Source organism: Hermetia illucens, chromosome 5 (assembly GCF_905115235.1).
Source record: "Hermetia illucens chromosome 5, iHerIll2.2.curated.20191125, whole genome shotgun sequence".
NCBI classification, from domain to species: Eukaryota; Metazoa; Arthropoda; class Insecta; order Diptera; family Stratiomyidae; genus Hermetia; species Hermetia illucens.
In genome coordinates, this window is record NC_051853.1 from 22456306 (window position 1) to 22475750 (window position 19445).

The window sequence follows — 19445 nt, forward strand, 5'->3', positions numbered from 1 at the left end:
AATTGCCATAAGGATATAAAATAATAGATAGCACAATATTTTCGCATACGAAGAACAGGAAATCATGATTTATGCGAACGAGCATTACTTCACTTAGAAGTTATTTTTGCTTGGCATAATTTAAGCTTGTCTATCACCTACAAAATCGAAATCATCTTTACACATCAAAGGCAGCAGGGAGAACAGTTTCGCAACGGATAGTCGACGTCAGCACTCGAAAGTCACCTCGGCCGTCTGTACTGGGAAATATTATGTAGACTAACGCCATGCCCACATCAACTAACAGCCGACATTCATTCCCGGAGTCAGCCGAAAAGCCAGCCAGCCAAAGTCAATCCAAACGTGTACTACGAAAGGCGTGATGTTCGGTAATGCAGAGATGTTAGATGATGCGGTGATGTTTGGTAATGTGGTAATCTATCTTCCACACCACCTAATATCACCGCATTACGGTGATCTTAGGTGGTGTGGAATATTTAGCAGTATTTGGTCAGTGATGGTAATGTGATATAAACTTTAAGGTGATATCACTTGTAACATCTCACCATGCCCATCTCTAGTAAACAGGCAAAAAAGTGCCCAGAATTTAATCGTTTTTTTTCTGAATAAATGTCCTCTTTCCACTTAATCCATAATAACGGCAAACCAAAGAAGACGGGGATCTAGTCGTTCAATTTTAGAAGATCTTGCATGGAAAACGGGAGTGAATGATTCCGGAAGTAAAGTATACATAGTGATTCAATTAAATAGTTATCCAAATAAAGGAGCTTCAATTGTAATATATAATTAAATATGTATATTTATATAGTTCTTAAGTATGTGGTGGGAGCTTTCTAAAATCAACTAATATTCGACACTAGTTAAAGTTTCGATTCAAACAAACTTCAGCTTTTGAACTAAAGATATCGTCCTTAAAACGGAAACCTCAAAGAGAAACAAACACTCAATGAGAATGTTGTTTTAAGTCTGAAATAAATAAAAGAATGCTTTTGCTTTGATGTTGAATATTGAATCATTCCAAGGGAATTCCTAATTTATTATACAATTTCGTGGTTTGATTTTGTTGATTTATCTGAAACATACAAATACATTTATGAAAACTTGGGAACTCCTTCATTATGGTCTCGGAAAAGCTCAAGAAATTATTTTGACCTTTCTGTTCTATAATATTATATCAAATTCTAATATCCTTCCATCCCCTATTCGTTCAGCATTAATAAATTTTGCGTGGCTCTCATAGTATGTAGTATTTTGGCACAGAACCATTTATAGAGGAAGGAGCAAAGAGTGATGACTACAAATTTATATAAAATTTATGTAAATATGTACATGCGCTGTATGTAAATGAATGTATGGCGCGTATGGGAGGCATGTCAATTTATTTCTTACTGGAAATGAGATGAGACCCGGAAATGAGTGATTGATATGAGTACCTAACAAATATGGTACCCGGTTGCGTACGATATTCGGTCGACATCAAAGTTAGATAACTTACTACGTAATCGCTTAAAAAAATCGTGGAAAATTTATTCAGTTGAAGGAATGAAATACAACAAGTAGTAAATGATGATTACCACGGTCACATGGCTATTCAGGTGAAACACTCAACTTTTGGACTATTTTTCTGAAGTATTTCTTCAGATTTCATGGTGAATTTATTGTTTCTATTCTTCCAAGTTCTTTGGATGATTGATGGACATCCTCGCTCTCAAATAACATAAGAAAAACAAATATCCTCATTTCGGATGTGATCAAAACGTGTCACGCCACTAGTCCAACGTAACATCTTCGTCTCCATTACCGCAAGACGCCGTTCATTGTCTTTTATAGTCGGCCAACACTCAGAACCATAGAGACCGGCAGAACGGACGACATTGCGGTAAATTTTAGATTTGAGACGTTCGTTGATATGTCGATCACAAAGAACACCAACTGTGGAACGCCACTTCATCCAGGTTGCGTTAATGCGCGGAGCAATTTCATAACGCAGTTCTCCATTGGCTGATAGCGTTGACCCAAGGTATTTAAATCGCTCAGTTCGGGGCAGGTCATTGCCGCTGACAGTGATTGTGCCCGTTTCATGGGGATCGGTCGTCAAAAATTCAGTTTTGTTTAGATTTAATCTGAGACCGTGTTGCATGAGGCGATCAATCCATTTTTGGACAAGTTGCTCCAGATATAGGTATGTACAAATATTCATAATGTAATTAATATCTTATTACTATATTCAAAAAAGTCGAGGAAATAAATTTCTACCACAGGACACATAGCACACGAATGAATTGTTTCAAATTGAAATTCAGCAATATCCATAAGCCGGCAATTCTCTTGAATTGTCGCTCAATATGTCGGCTCGTATGAGAGAAAAGCGATGCCAACAATGTGGTGTGTTCTCTCGTAAAAGTCTGTTCGACAAGTTGACAATCCCTTCAAGCTAAGATATTTGGCGGCGAGCCAAGAAAATTCTGCAACATAAATATAAGCAAACATGTTCAAGTGTTAAGTGCAGAAATAAATGTTACGTTTATGGCACCTTTTGAGCAAACAAAATTTTTGGATTATTGAAAACAATTTAGTATTTTTGTATAAAGAAAAGGAAACATGGCAAAAGAATTAAGATATGAACTGAAGCCATTGATAGTTAAATTTCTTCGAGTTGGCCTCAAGAATTACTCTCTCTGTTTGCTATGTTTTTTTTGTGTCTCAATTAAGATGTTTTTTATTGGGTCAATAAAATATCCTGTGATATTACCGTAATAAGAGATTTGCTACATAGTTACATAATAAGAGCCCTCACACTCGATGCTGGTGACAGCGTCAACATCCTTTTGATAGATGAATACCATATGTATGTATACTATATGTATAAATGCCTTTTTAAGGTTTTCAAGCTTATTGAAAATTACTGCTATTGATTGATTGGCGGAATGACATTTAAGAATAAAACATTCTCTGATATTCTTTTTGATTGAATGAAGAAAAAAATATTGATATGGTTCTAGACTCAATTTGTTTAATTGTGTTTTCCATCACTGATGAGTAAGGGATGTTCCTACTTGTCAAACTTTTTATTGGAAACCGATAGGATATTCTTTTGTTTTTGGTTATAATTAATTTTTTTATTGCGCGTCCAGTATTTGGGGTTCTATCCATAGACCCCGACTTCCATTGACAGAATTTTCAAATCCAAGCTCGATTCATCCCTGATGCCCTCCAATAATATTGTTTCCATCGACCGAACAGTTCATCAATACAGAGCTACTCAGCAAGTATGCAGTAAACTGATTCCAGTCTGTTAATTCGGTTACCGTAACCTAATTCCTCTCCGGCTTGATGATAACAAATATAGAAACAAACTCTAAGACGAAGACAAGATACTCTTCGCAGTGTTCCTTTGGCAGGTCAATCAGCGAAAAAATTTAACCGTTTTTATCATATATCTCCACAGACGACCCTACATCCAGATAAATTCTGGGAAACCAAAAAAGGCCCATTTCCAAATCAATAAAAATTTTATTAACTACACTTCTTCCCCAAAATATCTTCCGTAGGAAAAGGTGAACACCATAGCTAACCGCTTTTTGGAAGCACACCATTGCATCCCCCATATTCGCAACGATTGTTTTGAAAAGGTATGTAGTTAGTGAATCTGTAACCCAACGTCACCTTAGTCCACAGTTCAGCAAACCCTCGTAACCCTTTCCTTTCACTTTGTCAATCTGAGCGTTATTGAAAGCTAAGATATGGAATTGGTAATACCAGACAAACCCCCAACCGTAGTACTCAATAAACTGTTCTAAATATTTCGAGCAAGTTATCCTCAATTACCGTCCGGATGGCTCAACTAGTTAGAACGCTGGGGTGCCGTAGCCGAAGGTCGAGGTTTAAATCTCACTAGTGGCAGGGGGGGATTTGTTATCGTGACTGGCTGTACAGTGTACTATAGTGTACCATTATGGTCTTGAATGAGGTGGTCTAATACACTTCAAGGCTCTGATCCAATATGGATTGTTGTTCAACCGATTATTATTACTATCCTCAATTACCAACTACTGCCTTCTCAATGCTCTGTTCCCAACGAGTGTTCGTATTATATTTCTAGCCTTTCTTCCTCTGTTAGAACTTTTCGAGTGAACTAGTAATTTCCTCCTCAAATACCATTCTTCCCGAGTCGCAATTCTACTAATTACATGGTTGAATATGTACTTCTTCTCCTTGAAACGGATAGTTTCCTTGAATCAAGCGGAGAACATATGCAGTAGTCCGCCTCCTAGATGTTAGGAAGGTTTTGACAAGGTACGGCTTTTAAGCTTTCCAAAGTCCTTTCTGCCGACACCTTCGAACACTAATTCTTAGCTTCCTAAGTGGGCGGAATTCCTAAGTCAATGCTTAATTGAACCTTTCACTTTCCTACACATGCCCTTACAATATTCCTCAAAATTAAATCCTTTCCTACACATGCCCTTACAATATTCCTCAAAATTAAATCCTCTTAACTACTTTCTTTTCCATATTCACCGCAAACATACCTAGGCCAGCTACTCATCTTAGTACCATTCGAATCCTACAATACGCGGATAACCTCAATCACAGGATATTCACTAAAGATATTTTCCGAGATGAAGCTAGTTGAATCCCTATTTGGGTAAGCCTTCACCATACTCTTCCGTTCAAAAAAAATTATGGTAATATGTGAAATAATACCAGAATCTTGCTCTTTAATATCCACAACGATCCTATTTCAACAGTAAAATAAGTCATCTAATTTGAAGTAGATACTTTCAATTACTTAGTTGAGTATCAGTGACATTCCAATCCTGTTATTTCCAAGGAGAAGCCATGCAGATGGAAATCGTTGAATAGAACCCGCCGCCCATCCGTTTGTTTCGCTAAATCCTCTAATATCTTCAACCTCAAAACTGTCTGTTTGATTCACTAGATAGAGTAGAGGAAATTACTCCCAATCCCAATTTTTAAACCTTCCCATCATTAGCACGGATCCTATCTACTAAACCCCCCCACCCCCTTCCATGCAACCTATCCTATTCCATCCCTGTGATCTCCTTCGGCACATGATCTGTAGATCTTAGCTTTTTTTATCCCTGTTTACCCAATGATATATCATTGGAAGTATTTTCAAAGTTTTGTGTAAAACAAAACCTTATTAAAATCGGTTTGCTGTCTGTCTGTCTATATGTTTGTCACGCAACGGTTGCACCGATTGGCACCAAATTTGGTTGAAAAATGGGAACTATGAACGCCCACGCATTCAGCGAGTTACTTGGCTCTGCGTTCTAAAGGATGGTTTCCATACATACAAAAGGGGGGTTCAAATTTTTTTTCATCGAATATAGTCATGTGGGGTGTCAAATCAGAGGTTTCGAGTAGTACTTTTCAAAGCTGGTCGTAGTTCTGACATTTAGTGCACAAGGGTGGAGGCGAGGACTCAGGGTCATTTCTTTCACGGTCCCATTCTCAAAACCGACTCAGCGAAAAAATTTTAATGAGAAAAAAACACGGAGCTGCCACTATACCGTGCCTAGGATCCGAAATGCCCTCCATACCGATATCTGTTCAGATCAAGTGAATAATAATAGGTTACCATAATTTTTAATAATTGACTATAAAAGCCAGTTTAAGTTCGTCCTAGCATCATGAAATTTTGTAGTTATATGAATTATAATATGAAGCGTGATCCCACTAGTTTGGTGGAACTCCCACTATTCTTAACAAAGTTATAATGGGTCAAAGTTGTCTCCTTATTGCACATTCTAAGCCTTTGAATGTCAGTACCACGCTAAAGTGAATACTCAGATGTAATAGATGCATAGATATTGGGTATTAATGGGACAAATGTCCAACAATGTTTTTATATAGTATAAGAAATATACAAAACCTTTAATACTTGAAGGGTCCAGCTGCGCTTTTCGACTTGTTTTTTTTAAATAGATTTTGCATGATTCCTCAGCCTGTGAGGTTATCATTCTGATCCACTTGTGGTCTGGTTACATGTCTTCTTTTTTCAATTGCATCAAAAATTCCGCTCATTATATTTGGCGAATTCGTTGTGGGTTTGGTTGTTGATAGTGTTTCTCTGGAAGCCGATGAAGTTTACGACCATCCTGAGTGGCCGGAGACGACTATGAGGGGAAAGCTATCCAACGAACCTAAAAAAATGAAGAAATTCATTGTGAAGATGCGCCCACAAATATTAAAGCTCCATCGAGGTGCTCTGTCGACACACCCATGTCCTAGCCAAGTTCGGGAATGTGGAGGGGACCTTTGAGCATTTCGAACCCTCACGGGTCATTATACCGAGCCTAACGACAGATTACCGTCCGAGATCAAAATAAAAAAAATAAAAGTTCGACCGCGTGCATGGAACAATGGAACTCAGTATTCGAGTGCCTCGATCGAAAGTGCAGATCCATGACACTATGCTTCTTCAGCTTCAGATGTGCGATGAGGCGTGGCCTTTGTAGACTCTCTTTTCTCCTCTTCCTCTTAGACCCCGCAGAACTTTCTTACAAAAGTAGCATCCTCCAATATGATGGCCTGAGGATGTGGAAACCTAAAAAATCCAACCCCACATGACCATATTCTGAGAAAAAATGTTCTACCCTCCTTTTGAATGTCTGGGAGCTTCTTCCCTTCAACTCAATACTAAGTCGTGTTAATTGTTATATACAAAGGACATTCAGGCCACATTCTTGTACTATATTCCATGATAATGGCTTCAGTCGTATTCGAGTCTGTTTTAGCCAGTTGAAACTGCCAGACATCGAACTCATCTTAATAGGACTGTTTTTACCCGAAAGCTTAACAAAACACCTCAACTGAAACTTTAATTTAATTTATTTACCAAAGAAAGGACTCTGTTGACGCCCTATGCTTCATAAAGAAGTGAACAGGCAGCACACATTAATGTATATTCCATCTAATAAACATCCAAAAATTCAAGCTTACATATTTTTTTCCACTCCCCCAAATTGACACCAAAAACTGAAAAAATACCATTTTTCTTCCATCTAATTAGTTGACTTATATCAGCATACTCAATTCCACCCTTATAACCTCCTTTATGTTTCCTGACCTACCACAAGTGATTATCCCAACTCAATTGCCTACCATTATGAACTCTACACCTTGTGCTAATGATGACAGAGGTCGAGTTTGTGGATATGAGAAGGGGCCATGTGCGTGATCTTTGTAATTGAATTCAATTCTAGTCAGCGAGTAATTTAAAAGAGCCCAGCCCGTCCTAAATTTTTGACTAGTATTTTAGTAAAGCACGGAACTGTCAGCATTTGACCTATCGGCCTCGTATCTATTTTTTGCTAAGTTTTGACTGGTAAGTTCTCCTATGCGTAGTTAAATGATTTCTAATTTATTTTTGCATACTTGTTCTTGTAGTGTGAAAGATATGCGAATTGTTGCAATACTAACTTGGGTGACAGAAATGTCAAGCACCTCTCCAACATTTTCTATTTGCGGAACTAGACATGGTTGTGGACAGCAATGCGATCAATATTACTACCCTCTTTTGCATGTATCCATCAAGGTGTATAGGAAACGCACGTAAGTGGAAAGGTAATGAAGCATCATGAACACGACTTGGTCAGGATTAAGATCGATGACTTCCACATTTACAGCTGCTATGCTCCACCAAATATGACAATACCAGAGTTTTCTAAGATGCTAGACAGATTAACGAGAGACGCCAATGAGCACAATCCCAAGGTTACTGTCGACGACTTCAACGCCTTAACTGGGCTCGCAAGTCCGAAAAACAAATTCTGCCCGAGGTTTTTTCCTGGCTAAACATCACCCTGGCCAATATTGGAAACGTAAATCCCTTTAGCTGTGGAAAATTAGGCTCCATTGTGGATCTACTTTAATAAATAACTTGCTGGACAAGCATCTAAATAGGCCTGTTAGCGAGCAGTATACGCATAGTAACCACCAGACGATATACAAAAAGTTCTGGGGCTATTTTTTTAAAACCATGTAGGTAGCGCAATCTATCGGACAATGTCTTCTCGACCGACGGTAGTAGTTTCGGAAATTCCTGCCCCCTGACCAGACAATGACTGGGACCTTCTACAAAGAGTTGTTGAATCGTCTGTTGAATAGCATTCGTTGAGTACGAAGAGAAATGTCGGACGCTGGTGAATGGTTTTGTTGCATGATAATCATCATCATCATCAACGGCGCAACAACCGGTATCCGGTCTAGGCCTGCCTTAATAAGGAACTCCAGACATCCCGGTTTTGCGCCGAGGTCCACCAATTCGATATCCCTAAAAGCTGTCTGCCGTCCTGACCCACGCCATCGCTCCATCTTAGGCAGGGTCTGCCTCGTCTTCTTTTCTACCATAGATATTGCCCTTATAGACTTTCCGGGTGGGATCATCCTCATCCATACGGATTAAGTGACCCGCCCACCGTAACCTATTGAGCCGGATTTTATCCACAACCGGACGGTCATGGTATCGCTCATAGATTTCGTCACTGTGTAGGCTACGGAATCGTCCATCCTCATGTAGGGGGCCAAAAATTCTTCGGAGGATTCTTCTCTCGAACGCGGCCAAGAGTTCGCAATTTTTCTTGCTAAGAACCCAAGTTTCCGAGGAATACATGAGGACTGGCAAGATCATAGTCTTGTACAGTAAGAGCTTTGACCCTATGGTGAGACGTTTCGAGCGGAACAGTCTTTGTAAGCTGAAATAGGCTCTGTTGGCTGACAACAACCGTGCGCGGATTTCATCATCGTAGTTGTTATCGGTTGTGATTTTCGACCTTAGATAGGAGAAATTGTCAACGGTCTCAAAGTTGTATTCTCCTATCCTTATTCTTGTTCGTGTTTGTGTTTGACCAGTGCGGTTTGATGTTGTTGGTTGATTCGTCTTCGGTGCTTACGTTGCCACCATATATTTTGTCTTGCCTTCATTGATGTGCAGCCCAAGATCTCGCGCCGCCTGCTCGATCTGGATGAAGGCAGTTTGTACATCTCGGGTCGTTCTTCCCATGATGTCGATATCGTCAGCATAGGCCAGTAGTTGGGTGGACTTGAAGAGGATCGTACCTCTTGCATTTACCTCAGTATCACGGATCACTTTCTCGAGGGCCAGGTTAAAGAGGACGCATGATAGCGCATCCCCTTGTCGTAGACCGTTGTTGATGTCGAATGGTCTTGAGAGTGATCCTGCTGCTTTTATCTGGCCTCGCACATTGGTCAGGGTCAGCCTAGTCAGTCTTATTAATTTCGTCGGGATACCGAATTCTCTCATGGCCGTGTACAGTTTTACCCTGGCTATGCTATCATAGGCGGCGTTAAAGTCGATGAATAGATGGTGCAACTGTTGTCCATATTCCAACAGTTTTTCCATCGCTTGCCGCAGAGAGAAAATCTGATCTGTTGCTGATTTGCCTGGAGTCAAGCCTCTTTGATATGGGCCAATGATGTTCTGGGCGTATGGGGCTATCCGGCCTAGTAAGATAGTGGAGAATATCTTATAGATGGTACTCAGCAACGTGATACCTCTATAATTGCTGCACTGTGTGATATCTCCCTTTTTATGTATGAGACAGATAATGCCTCGTTGCCAATCGTCAGGCATTGATTCGCTGTCCCATACCTTGAGCACAAGTGATGAACCACTTGGTGTAACTGGTCGCCTCCATATTTAACCAATTCAGCTGTAATTCCATCGGCTCCTGGCGACTTATGATTTTTTAGCCGATGAATTGCACGGACTGTTTCTCCTAAACTTGGTGGTGGCAGTATTTGTCCGTCGTCTTCAGTTGGCGGGACCTCCAACTCGCCGATGTTCTGGTTGTTCAGTAGCTCATCAAAGTACTTAACCCATCGCTCTAATATGCCCATTCTGTCGGAAATCAGATTTCCCTCTTTGTCTCGGCAGGATGAGCATCGAGGTGTATAAGGCTTCATCCTGCTGACTTGTTGGTAAAACTTGCGCGCCTGGTGCGGTTGCTCCCTGTACTTTCCTAGTTCATAGACTTGTTAGTTCTTCCAGGCTTCCTTTTTCCGTCTGTGAAGTCGCTTCTCCACTCGCCGGAGTTCGTGATAAGTCTCTGCGCGTGCCCGCGTTCTTTGAGAATGCAACATTACTCGGTATGCGGCATTCTTCCGTTCCGTTGCTAGCTTACATTCATCGTCAAACCAGCCGTTCCGACTCCTTTTGCGGCTGGGGCCAAGTATGTTTGTGGCCGTATCCATGATAACGTTCTTCAGGTGATTGTGAAGATCATTAGTTGATGCTTCATCTCCAGGTCCTCTGTTGACTGCGGTTATTCCGGCATCCATTTCCCTCTTATAGGTGTCGCGGAGGGTTGTGTTGTGGATGGCTTCAGTGTTCACTCTCACCTGATTGTCAGAGGGGATTCTAGGTGGTATTGTTATTCGAGCTCGGAGCACCATGATAATGCATCATTACATTCCTCTCTAATGGTTAGGCAGTTCTTAGCCAAAAAGGAGGTTACTGCAATATAACAACCCCTCTCCGCTCCAGCAGACTTCATGCTGCTTCCTGAACTGAAAGCGGTATTCGGTATACATTTTGAATTGAGTTGATTCAGCAGAATGCGATGGCAGTTATGAATAGAATTCTTATGGAGGACTGTGAACTGGGATTCCACAGCTTGTACGAACGTTCAACGAAGTGTATAGGAAGGGGAGGGGGGATGTATGTAGAAAACTAAATTAATAAATTATTTTTATCCCCCTTTTTTTTTAAAAAAATGTAGTCCCGGAACTTCTTGAACTCACTGTGTATATCACGATGGATAAGTCACCTAGGACAATATTATAAATTCTATCCTAAAGTGACCAGAAGCAGGTGTGTCATCAAGATCCCTCGATGATATACATTTCTAGTATGTGGAACGGCTGTAGATAAGATGTCGTAGTTATTCCAACAGATATATCGATCATGTGATGCTTCCATCCCAAGACGTGCACACTCTCAGAAGCGCAACCACAACTACTGGTGGATCGCTGAATAATGAAAAGCGGTACGGAATACTGGAAGCCAGAAAGGGAAAAACACGCCAGGGTATGAACGGCGGAATCTTAGGTATTAACCGTCATGCAAGTTTTGACAGATTATAATAATTGATAATGACAGGTATTCATCAAAAAAATATACTTTTACCTACGTTATGAAAGATGAAAGACCGATATCGTGCCAGCAAGCAAATCGACCACTTCGCGTTAAGCAGAAGATTTAGGAGTTGTCTCCTGGATGTGCGTAGCAAGAGAAACACTGACATCGGCCTCAAAAGGGATCACCATCTGATTATCGCTTACGTTTGCTACTTCTCGCAGCGTTGGGAATATGCGACCCTGCAAGTTCAATATTGACAGCTCATATGATCAAGTTGTCGCTTGACATTGGCAGAACTACCTTGCTGATCGGAAGGCATATATACTGAGTAACCTGCATAAAATATCGATGAGAATTGGGATGTCATCAAAAATGTTCTTTTCTCCAGTGCTGCGGAGGCCATCGATCACGACTCTGAGGAAAGTCATATAATCTGGTTGACTGCGGAATCTTTGATGCGGATCGATGAACAGAAGGATATATTGACCGCTGTGAGTGATGGCGGGCATGACGCATTCGATTTTGGGCATTGAGTGAAATGCTGAGAAGTTCAGCGTAGTGTGAACCACAACAAAAGGGAATTTGCTGTTGCGCTGATCAGGGAAGCAGAAGATTTCAAGCGCCATGGACGTCAACGGTCTACTTCTCAACCACGATGATGAACAACTTCAAAGGTGGAAAGAACACTTCACCACAGTTCTTAACCATATGACATCCACTAAGCTTACTCCAGTTTTGAATGAAATGGCTAGTCACTGGGAGGTCTTTCTTACAGAGTGGAAGAAGGAGATGATCGTTAAAATTCTAAAGAAGGGCACAGGTTTCGAATGTGACAACTGAAGGCGCTCCGCGTGCTCCCCGTCGTTACAAAGCTAGTAGCCAAAATAATCTTGGAATGAATTAAAGAACATATCGAAAGCTTGATCGACAGAGAGCAGGCTGGTTTCCACTCAGGATCCTCCTGCGTTGACAACATCAACACCCTATGGATCATCCTAGAGCAGTGGGTGGAATTTAGATCTTCGCTTCACTTTTCTTCATCAATTTCGAGAAAACTTTCGATAACATGGAGTGTATCTGGAGTGTTTTTCTAAAGCGGGTCATTCCGGCGAATCTAATAGCTATTATCAGAGCGATACATGATGGCGCAAAATACCACGTTCTTCATTGTGGTAAAATCTCAGAGGATGTTGAGGTCCAAAGCGGAGTCCGCTGGGGTTGCATCCTGTCACGGATATTATTTCTTCCTGTTATCGGTGATGTTCTTCATGCTACCTTGTCCAGAGTACGAGGAGAAATTCAACTGACTATAACACCTTCCATCAAACACTTCGAAGATGCTGATGATACCTGTTTGGTCCTTAGCCAAATGGTTATGGATTTGGAAAAAGAGGCAAGTACAGTTGGACTGAAGATAAACACTAACAAAACCAAGGTTCTCAGTCTGACGAGTCATCAAACTCTCCCTATCTGCATTAATGGGCAAAGCATCGAAGGCGTCGATCAATTTGTATACCTAGGAGGCGTGATTTCTGCCGACGGTGGCACAGAACTAAATGTTGCCCGACACATTAAGAGCGGTAGATCGGGTTTCATTGCTGTCTAAAACCTGGAAATGCAGTTATCTCAACACCAAATTCAAGTTGAGACTGTTCTGTGCTAGTGTTCTTTCTATGTTGCTATATGGGATCAGCACATGGAAAGTGAACTCCACTGTCACTAAAAGGCTCCAAGCCTTTGTGGACACCTGTCTACGTTCTATCATCGCAGTACACTGGCCTGATATTATCTCAAAGAACTTGGTTGGGGCACAGGCCTGGCACTCGTACGTGTTATTATCGGAAGGTGGAAGTGGCAGTAGATAGGTAAGATATTTAGCAAGGGGGACAATTGCCATGCAGTGAAATTCACTTTATCAAGATGACACGAGGATGAGTCGCCCTAACAATGGCATAGAACAATAGAGAAGGAGAACAGGGACCGCAGGAAATCGTGGGGCAAGCTGAAGTGCATTTCGTCCTTAAAGTAAATAACGGACCCCGAGTATGTGACGAATCTTCCACCCATTCTAATTTCGTGACAATGGTGTAATCGTTTCTGCGCGTAATGGACAGAAGTCAAAGAGACGGATCTGCTCGCAGTTGTCAGATCTCCCAATAGGCGTGTCCCTTCATGGGGATGATGAATACTCGCGGTTGTGTATAAATATCCACTTATACGCATTAGGAGGTTTGCGGGAATGGGAGTGTTCATGCGCTGGTCGGGTAGGTAGGAGGAAAACGCCTACCCGTGGACAAAAGTGACTATGGGGAAGTCGCCCAGAATAATAAATTAATATGGACGAAGAGAAGACTCGTACCGGAAGACTATTGAAAGTGGGCAAGCAGGCTCTTGGCCATTGATATCCCTCGACTGCAGTGCCCCGGAGGTGGACAGCTTGGCCACCGTGTCATCTAATGCAACAAGTGGGTTAAACCAGGAGGTGTTTAACTTGGACACGTCACATCCCAGAACACCTATAATAAAAAAGCAGAAGGAAGCGCTCAAGGGAGAACCGGACCGTCAAAAGCCGTAGTGACACCGACCGCATCCGAACGTAAGAGGTTAAGGAAGGCCCCTCAGGATCGAAAGCAAACCCGTTTTAATGTCCCAAAATGTGCGGAAAGAAGAGAGGAGAAAAAAGCCCGTGGAACCTGGAAGAGTTGTCCTTCATTTTGCTGGGGCGAAAATTGTTGAACCATCGGAATTTATTATCACCAAACAATCGAGCAAGTGATAAGAGCAAAGCCGAATGGTCCTGTAAACAAATCAAAATTTATTTGGGGCAAGTGCTACCATCCGTGCTCAAAAGCATGAGATCGCAATACTGTGCAAGGACTTAAACGACAGCGCGCAAGCTGCTGGTTATCGGAAAGGTTCGTTTTGAATGGATAATCTATTGCCTAAGAGAGCAAACCTCTTTGAAGATATGCTTGAAGTGTCTCTTGCGAGGACGTCTGACATTAGCAACTGTGGTTCATCTGTGTGACCATTGTCGACGCTGTGGGAAAAAGGACACATTGCCGGGAATATAATAAGATCCCGGCATATTGTCGAAAGTGGCAAATGTCCTAAGTTCAAAAAGACGTTAAATGCGGGGAAGAATTGAGATTGATCCAAGTCAATTTCAATCACCGTAGGGTCGCTCAAAACTTGCTCTCGCAGATCACCTGCGAATTGAAAGTGCGAGTAGCATACGGGCACTAAGCCATACATGAATCTAAGAAGCAGTCCATATGGGTAAAAATAGATGGCCAATATATCTATAGTTGCTATCTAAAAGGGCAGAGACTAGAAGACTTTGCCTGCGCGTTCTGGGCCAGGGAGGGCGTTGAATCTTAGATGCTTTCGTGCAATTAGATATTATCTTGACTAACGATGGTCAGGCTAATATTTACTGCGAAGGGAGGTCCAGTTCAGTTGTGGACCTGAGTTTGCTCAGTGCTTCACGATATGCCCAAGAACACCGCACCCACAGTGATCGCCAGGCAATCGTCTTTAACCTGAAGAATGAGGAGAATGCCAGGCTAGTCTGCAAAAGTAATCCAGGAGCAAGGATTTATAGATATGTGGAGGACACTATACCAAGCACACCCTTGGAGACAGCCTTCCATATCATCGAATGCATCGCGACAGCATGCGACTCATCGATATCACGTCAATGTAACCAAATCTATTTTCCTGGGACAAAAATAGCGGATTGAAATAAAATAGTGTCGTTTTTTTTAACCAAATTTCGGAGCTTGTCTGTATAGGATTTTGAATCCTTTTCTATAAACATTTGGATAATCAGTAAACTCGAGTACCCACACCTGAAATCTGAGAATGATGAAATCTGAGTAGAGGTTTGATGTACATCAAAGTGTAATATCTTTAAGTGGTTTTTGTGAAGAAAGAAATTGTGTCGTTATCCTATCACGTCTGTGAGGAAAAGTTTCGAGTACTGCACTCGGCAACTATTCGATGCAATGCCGCGTCGACTAAAGGCACTTTTCCTCATGCCTTCTGTCTGCGGAAGTCTCCTTTCAACTCTTTCCTGGATTTTGGGGTGAGGGCAATTGAATCTAAATCGATATTTGAGCAGAGATCAATTTTTTGATACAACGTTTATAGAAATATTAAAGGCAGCTTTTTTCAATGTATTAATCTCACAAAATGATTTTTACTAGTCATTATTTTCTGAAAATCTTGTCTAGATGCGCACACAGTATCTTCCATGACTAGATTAAAGTCGGTTCGCTCTGCGGCTGTTTGTCTGTATGCCTGTTGCTGGGCAATTTATTTAATTATTTTATTATCCTCCATGAACAGGCAGTTCCGAGCATATTTACATAAGATTACTTAGGGAAACGTAGGTACAATGTTGTGTAATTTTCGCCGCACTCAAGTCCAATTTTGCTTATTTGTTCTACAGTTCTACAACAGATATTGGTATCTTACCTCTGGTATATCGTCAGGGACCTTTCCCATCCACGACAGCGATAAAATTGAACAATCGCATTTTGTGTTGACGTTCTTCTCGAAATGCAGATGCATATCCTTGCACAAATCAAACTTCACTCACTGCTCACACTTCACTTGCCTAGTTTCACGCAATCACTTAATCTAGCCCGCGCCGACACAAATTCACGCGAAGTACTTCAGTACTGCCGAGCGGGAATAAAACATTTATTAATTTTCTTAGTATCACAAATCATATTTCCTTATTATGATGGCTTACTATGTGCTGAAGAAGCAGGCACAACTGTAACCCTGCAAAGAGAGAGAACCATTATTGAATTATTAAAACGATACACAATGAGGATACCAATGAAGATGATGGTGATGGGATGCTGATAAACAGACTACAAGGCAAATATTTGCCTTCCATCAAGTAAAAGTTTCAAGGATGACAGAGTTTCGTGGAGCTTTCAATGCGTTTTCAACCCCGCTCAAAGCAGGGATATCAGCCATCAACTAGCGAAAAGCAGCGAAGTCCCTTCCTTGCTGCTGGGAAGGATGTTTGGCTTGAAACAAGGAGAACAATAAAGTGATTGATATCACATTATTCGATTTCTATCGGGTGGTAGCGCTTCCACCATTATAGATATGGTTTCCATATATCGATTAAGGGTACGAACTTTAAAAGCTATCACCGTAATGACGGCTGCTCCCAAACGGGCGCTGCTACAGCCTGTATTGGAAAATAAACCCCTATAGACGGTGAAAATCCTTTTAGAATGAATTTCGCATGAGGAAGCATGGAAGATGGCATGGTGAGAAATCCTGCAAAATGGGAGAACTGTAAGAATTGTCTCGAACATGGTGTAGTGCCATAAGGACTCATTAAAAAATAACGCACTCAATGATTTATTCCTAGGCTTCCCAAAATTTGGCTGTGATGACATTAATGGTGTACTCAGTTTATTAACCTCTTTCCCATATTCGTAAATCACAGGACGAAAGTTTTGCTTCACGTTTTCCATACCACACTATCTTATAATAGTTTACTCAGCAGACATGTGTAAATTGTTATGGAATCGTTTCGCTGTTCAGTTATGCTATATTGTGGTTGTAGGAGCTGAAAATCAATGTTTTTGAAGGCTTCGGGAGGTTTCGCATCGTTTATTGATGGGTTGGTTGGCGGTTGTTGAAATAATAACCTTCGCACACCTACATATATAGATGGTGTAGCTAAGAACTCATTTTCCACAGAAAACTGTTCATTAATTCTGAACGGTCAAACTGTCCAATACGAGAGAATAATGTGAGGCTAACACGAGCGAAGCATAGAGTAATGGCTTAATGATCCCATATTGACATTTTCATTGATATATTTCCCTGAAATCCATTACGATGAACACTTTCAAATTGGGACGATGCTATCAGGTCCTTTTATGTCATATTTACTGGATTATCATCAAAGGGTACATTTGATGGCACTCTTTGTGTAGTCTAATGAAAGACCAACAGGACCTAATAACAGGGAAATCCGGGTTATGACGACCAAAATGGAATGATAATGGTTTTTCTCATTCATTCCTTATTAAAATCGGTTTACTGACTGTCTGTCTGTCTTGTTTTTTGTTTGAGGAGGTGGATATCTTCAAAAGACACTGGTCTGAACACACCAGTGTGTGGGAGATTTTTACACACTAAAACCACCCCCGACTCCTTCCCTGCCCCGTGGAATCAACATAAGATATTAAATCACAGGACGGAGCCAACTCTATCTAGCTTAGTCACCTTTCTTCTATACGCGGCGTACGTGACCGCAATTTTCTCCTCTCCTTTGCCTTTCGCAGTTTATTTTGGATAGATGCGATCATGGAGTTGATCGTATCGCAATCCTTTGGATGTGCTACCATTTTCGGTACCAGATTTTCTGAAACCAACACCTCTCCTAGAGTCTTCTCTAGATTCCTCCTTTCTTCCACAAATCCCGGACAGTGGAAGAATACATGCTCTTGGTCCTCTCCAATTTAAATTTATGCAGGTATTGGCGATATCCTTCGTGTCCCGTGAGAAACTGGGTGAGATTATAATTAATTTCACCGTGTCACCTCTCCAACCACTCCCTGATGGCAGTAATGAGCCTGTGAGTCCACCGACTCTTTCCCGAGCGTTCCCACCGCTCTTGCCATTTATTTATGGATCTCTGCCTCTCAACGTTCTTCGTTTGCGATAGGGGAGAAATTGGCTTCGCATTGTATATGTTCGCCATCTCATCTGCCAAGATGTCAATCGGCATCATTTCAGAGATGATGATGAGACAGTCCTGAAGGCAGAACATACTCTCAGGGCTGCCCTCCTGTAGACTGCACTCAGTTTGTTAGTGTTAACTGACATCCGCAACGCCTCCCTCCAAACTGGGGTCGCATAGAGCAGCATTGAGCTCACCATCCGGGCTATAGGCAACCTAGAGGTAGACGTTTGCCAGGGCCATACTTGCAGTGGATGATTTGTCGCAAACATACTGCAAGTGTTGCTTATAGCTGAGCTTCCTGTCTGTCACCACCCCCAAGTATTTGATGGTTGGCTTGGAAGTGATGATATGATTCCCGATTCTAATACATGCGTAATTTCTCTTCCGGCGCATAGTGATGATGATCGCTTCTGTTTTTACCTCCGCAAGTGTCAGACAAGAGCTCTCTAGACAACTTTTAACAGCACTGATTGCCCCGCTTGGGTATAAGTCACCGTCTTCAAGATGCTTTGCGACAACAATCAGCGTCGTCAGCGTAACCCACCTCCCTCGGAAGGGGAAGATTAAGTACATCGTTGTACATGATGTTCCACAGTAGTGGGCCCAATACGGAAACCTGCGGGACACCCGCGGAAACAACGTACTCCTGGGGTCCGCCATTGGTGTCATACCTACAGTCTCCTTTTAGTTAAATAAATATTGATGATAGCAGCGAGATAGGCGGTAATACCAACCTTCGCTAGGGATGTGCGTATTAGATTCCAATTGGCCGAACGAACACGGTTCCTACCACGCAATATTTGCTGGCACTGTCCTTTCCGTGGATTGCATCTTCGGCCAAGCCAGTAACCAATTTGATGGCATCAATGGTTGATTTGGCTTTACGAAACCCTTACTACCGATCCGAAAGGCCGCCATGGCTCTCAACAACTGGAAGTAATCTATTTTAGATTACCCGCTCTAACAGTTCCCGCACAGTGTCCAAAAGACATATGGGTCTTTATAAGGATGGATTCATCTGGAGGTTTACCAGGTTTAGGCAGAAGTACTAACTTCTGTCGCTTTCATACCACTGGAAATACCCCTTCCGACATGCACGCTTCGAACAACTCAGTGAACATATTCGGTCTAGATTTCACGGCAAGCTTAAGGGCCTTATTCGGTAATCCGTCTAGACCAGGCGCTTTATTGTCTCCTATTCTACCGCAGATCTTCAGTAGGGCGTCTCTGGTGACTGGCGGAATTGCCGTCACATTCAGACGTGGTTGGAATGTGTCGGTGTCCTCCTCTTGCTGGAGAAATAATCCCTGGACGATTTCCAGCAAAAAGATAGGACACGTGATCTACGGAGATGAACGGCATTTGAATTGTGTCATCATGATTCTATGAGCACTCCCTCCCGGGTTTACACCCGTTTTTGAGCAGAGCTCCTTAAAGTATTTCCTTTTGCTTCCATGGATGGCGAGTTTGAGTGTTTTGCGGGCTGCCTTATAGGTGCGCTCTTTTTGTCCCTGATCGACTCTACCTACCGCATTCTGAGCCGCTGTTTTGGCTCGGTGGCAGGTGATCGAAGGCAGGCCAGTTCACCATTCCATT

General features: G+C 41.9%; 1 protein-coding gene across 1 annotated transcript in view; it reads right to left on the minus strand.

Annotated features, from left to right (window-relative positions):
- The window catches only part of LOC119657150 (tubby-related protein 4), a 146623-nt gene that overhangs the window by 92462 nt on the left and 34716 nt on the right, over positions 1 to 19445 (minus strand). The window contains exon 2 of the mRNA XM_038063927.1: positions 15605 to 15916. Within this exon, the coding sequence (XP_037919855.1) occupies positions 15605 to 15700 (96 nt within the window). The 5' untranslated portion in view covers positions 15701 to 15916. The remainder of the gene's footprint in view (positions 1 to 15604; positions 15917 to 19445) is intronic.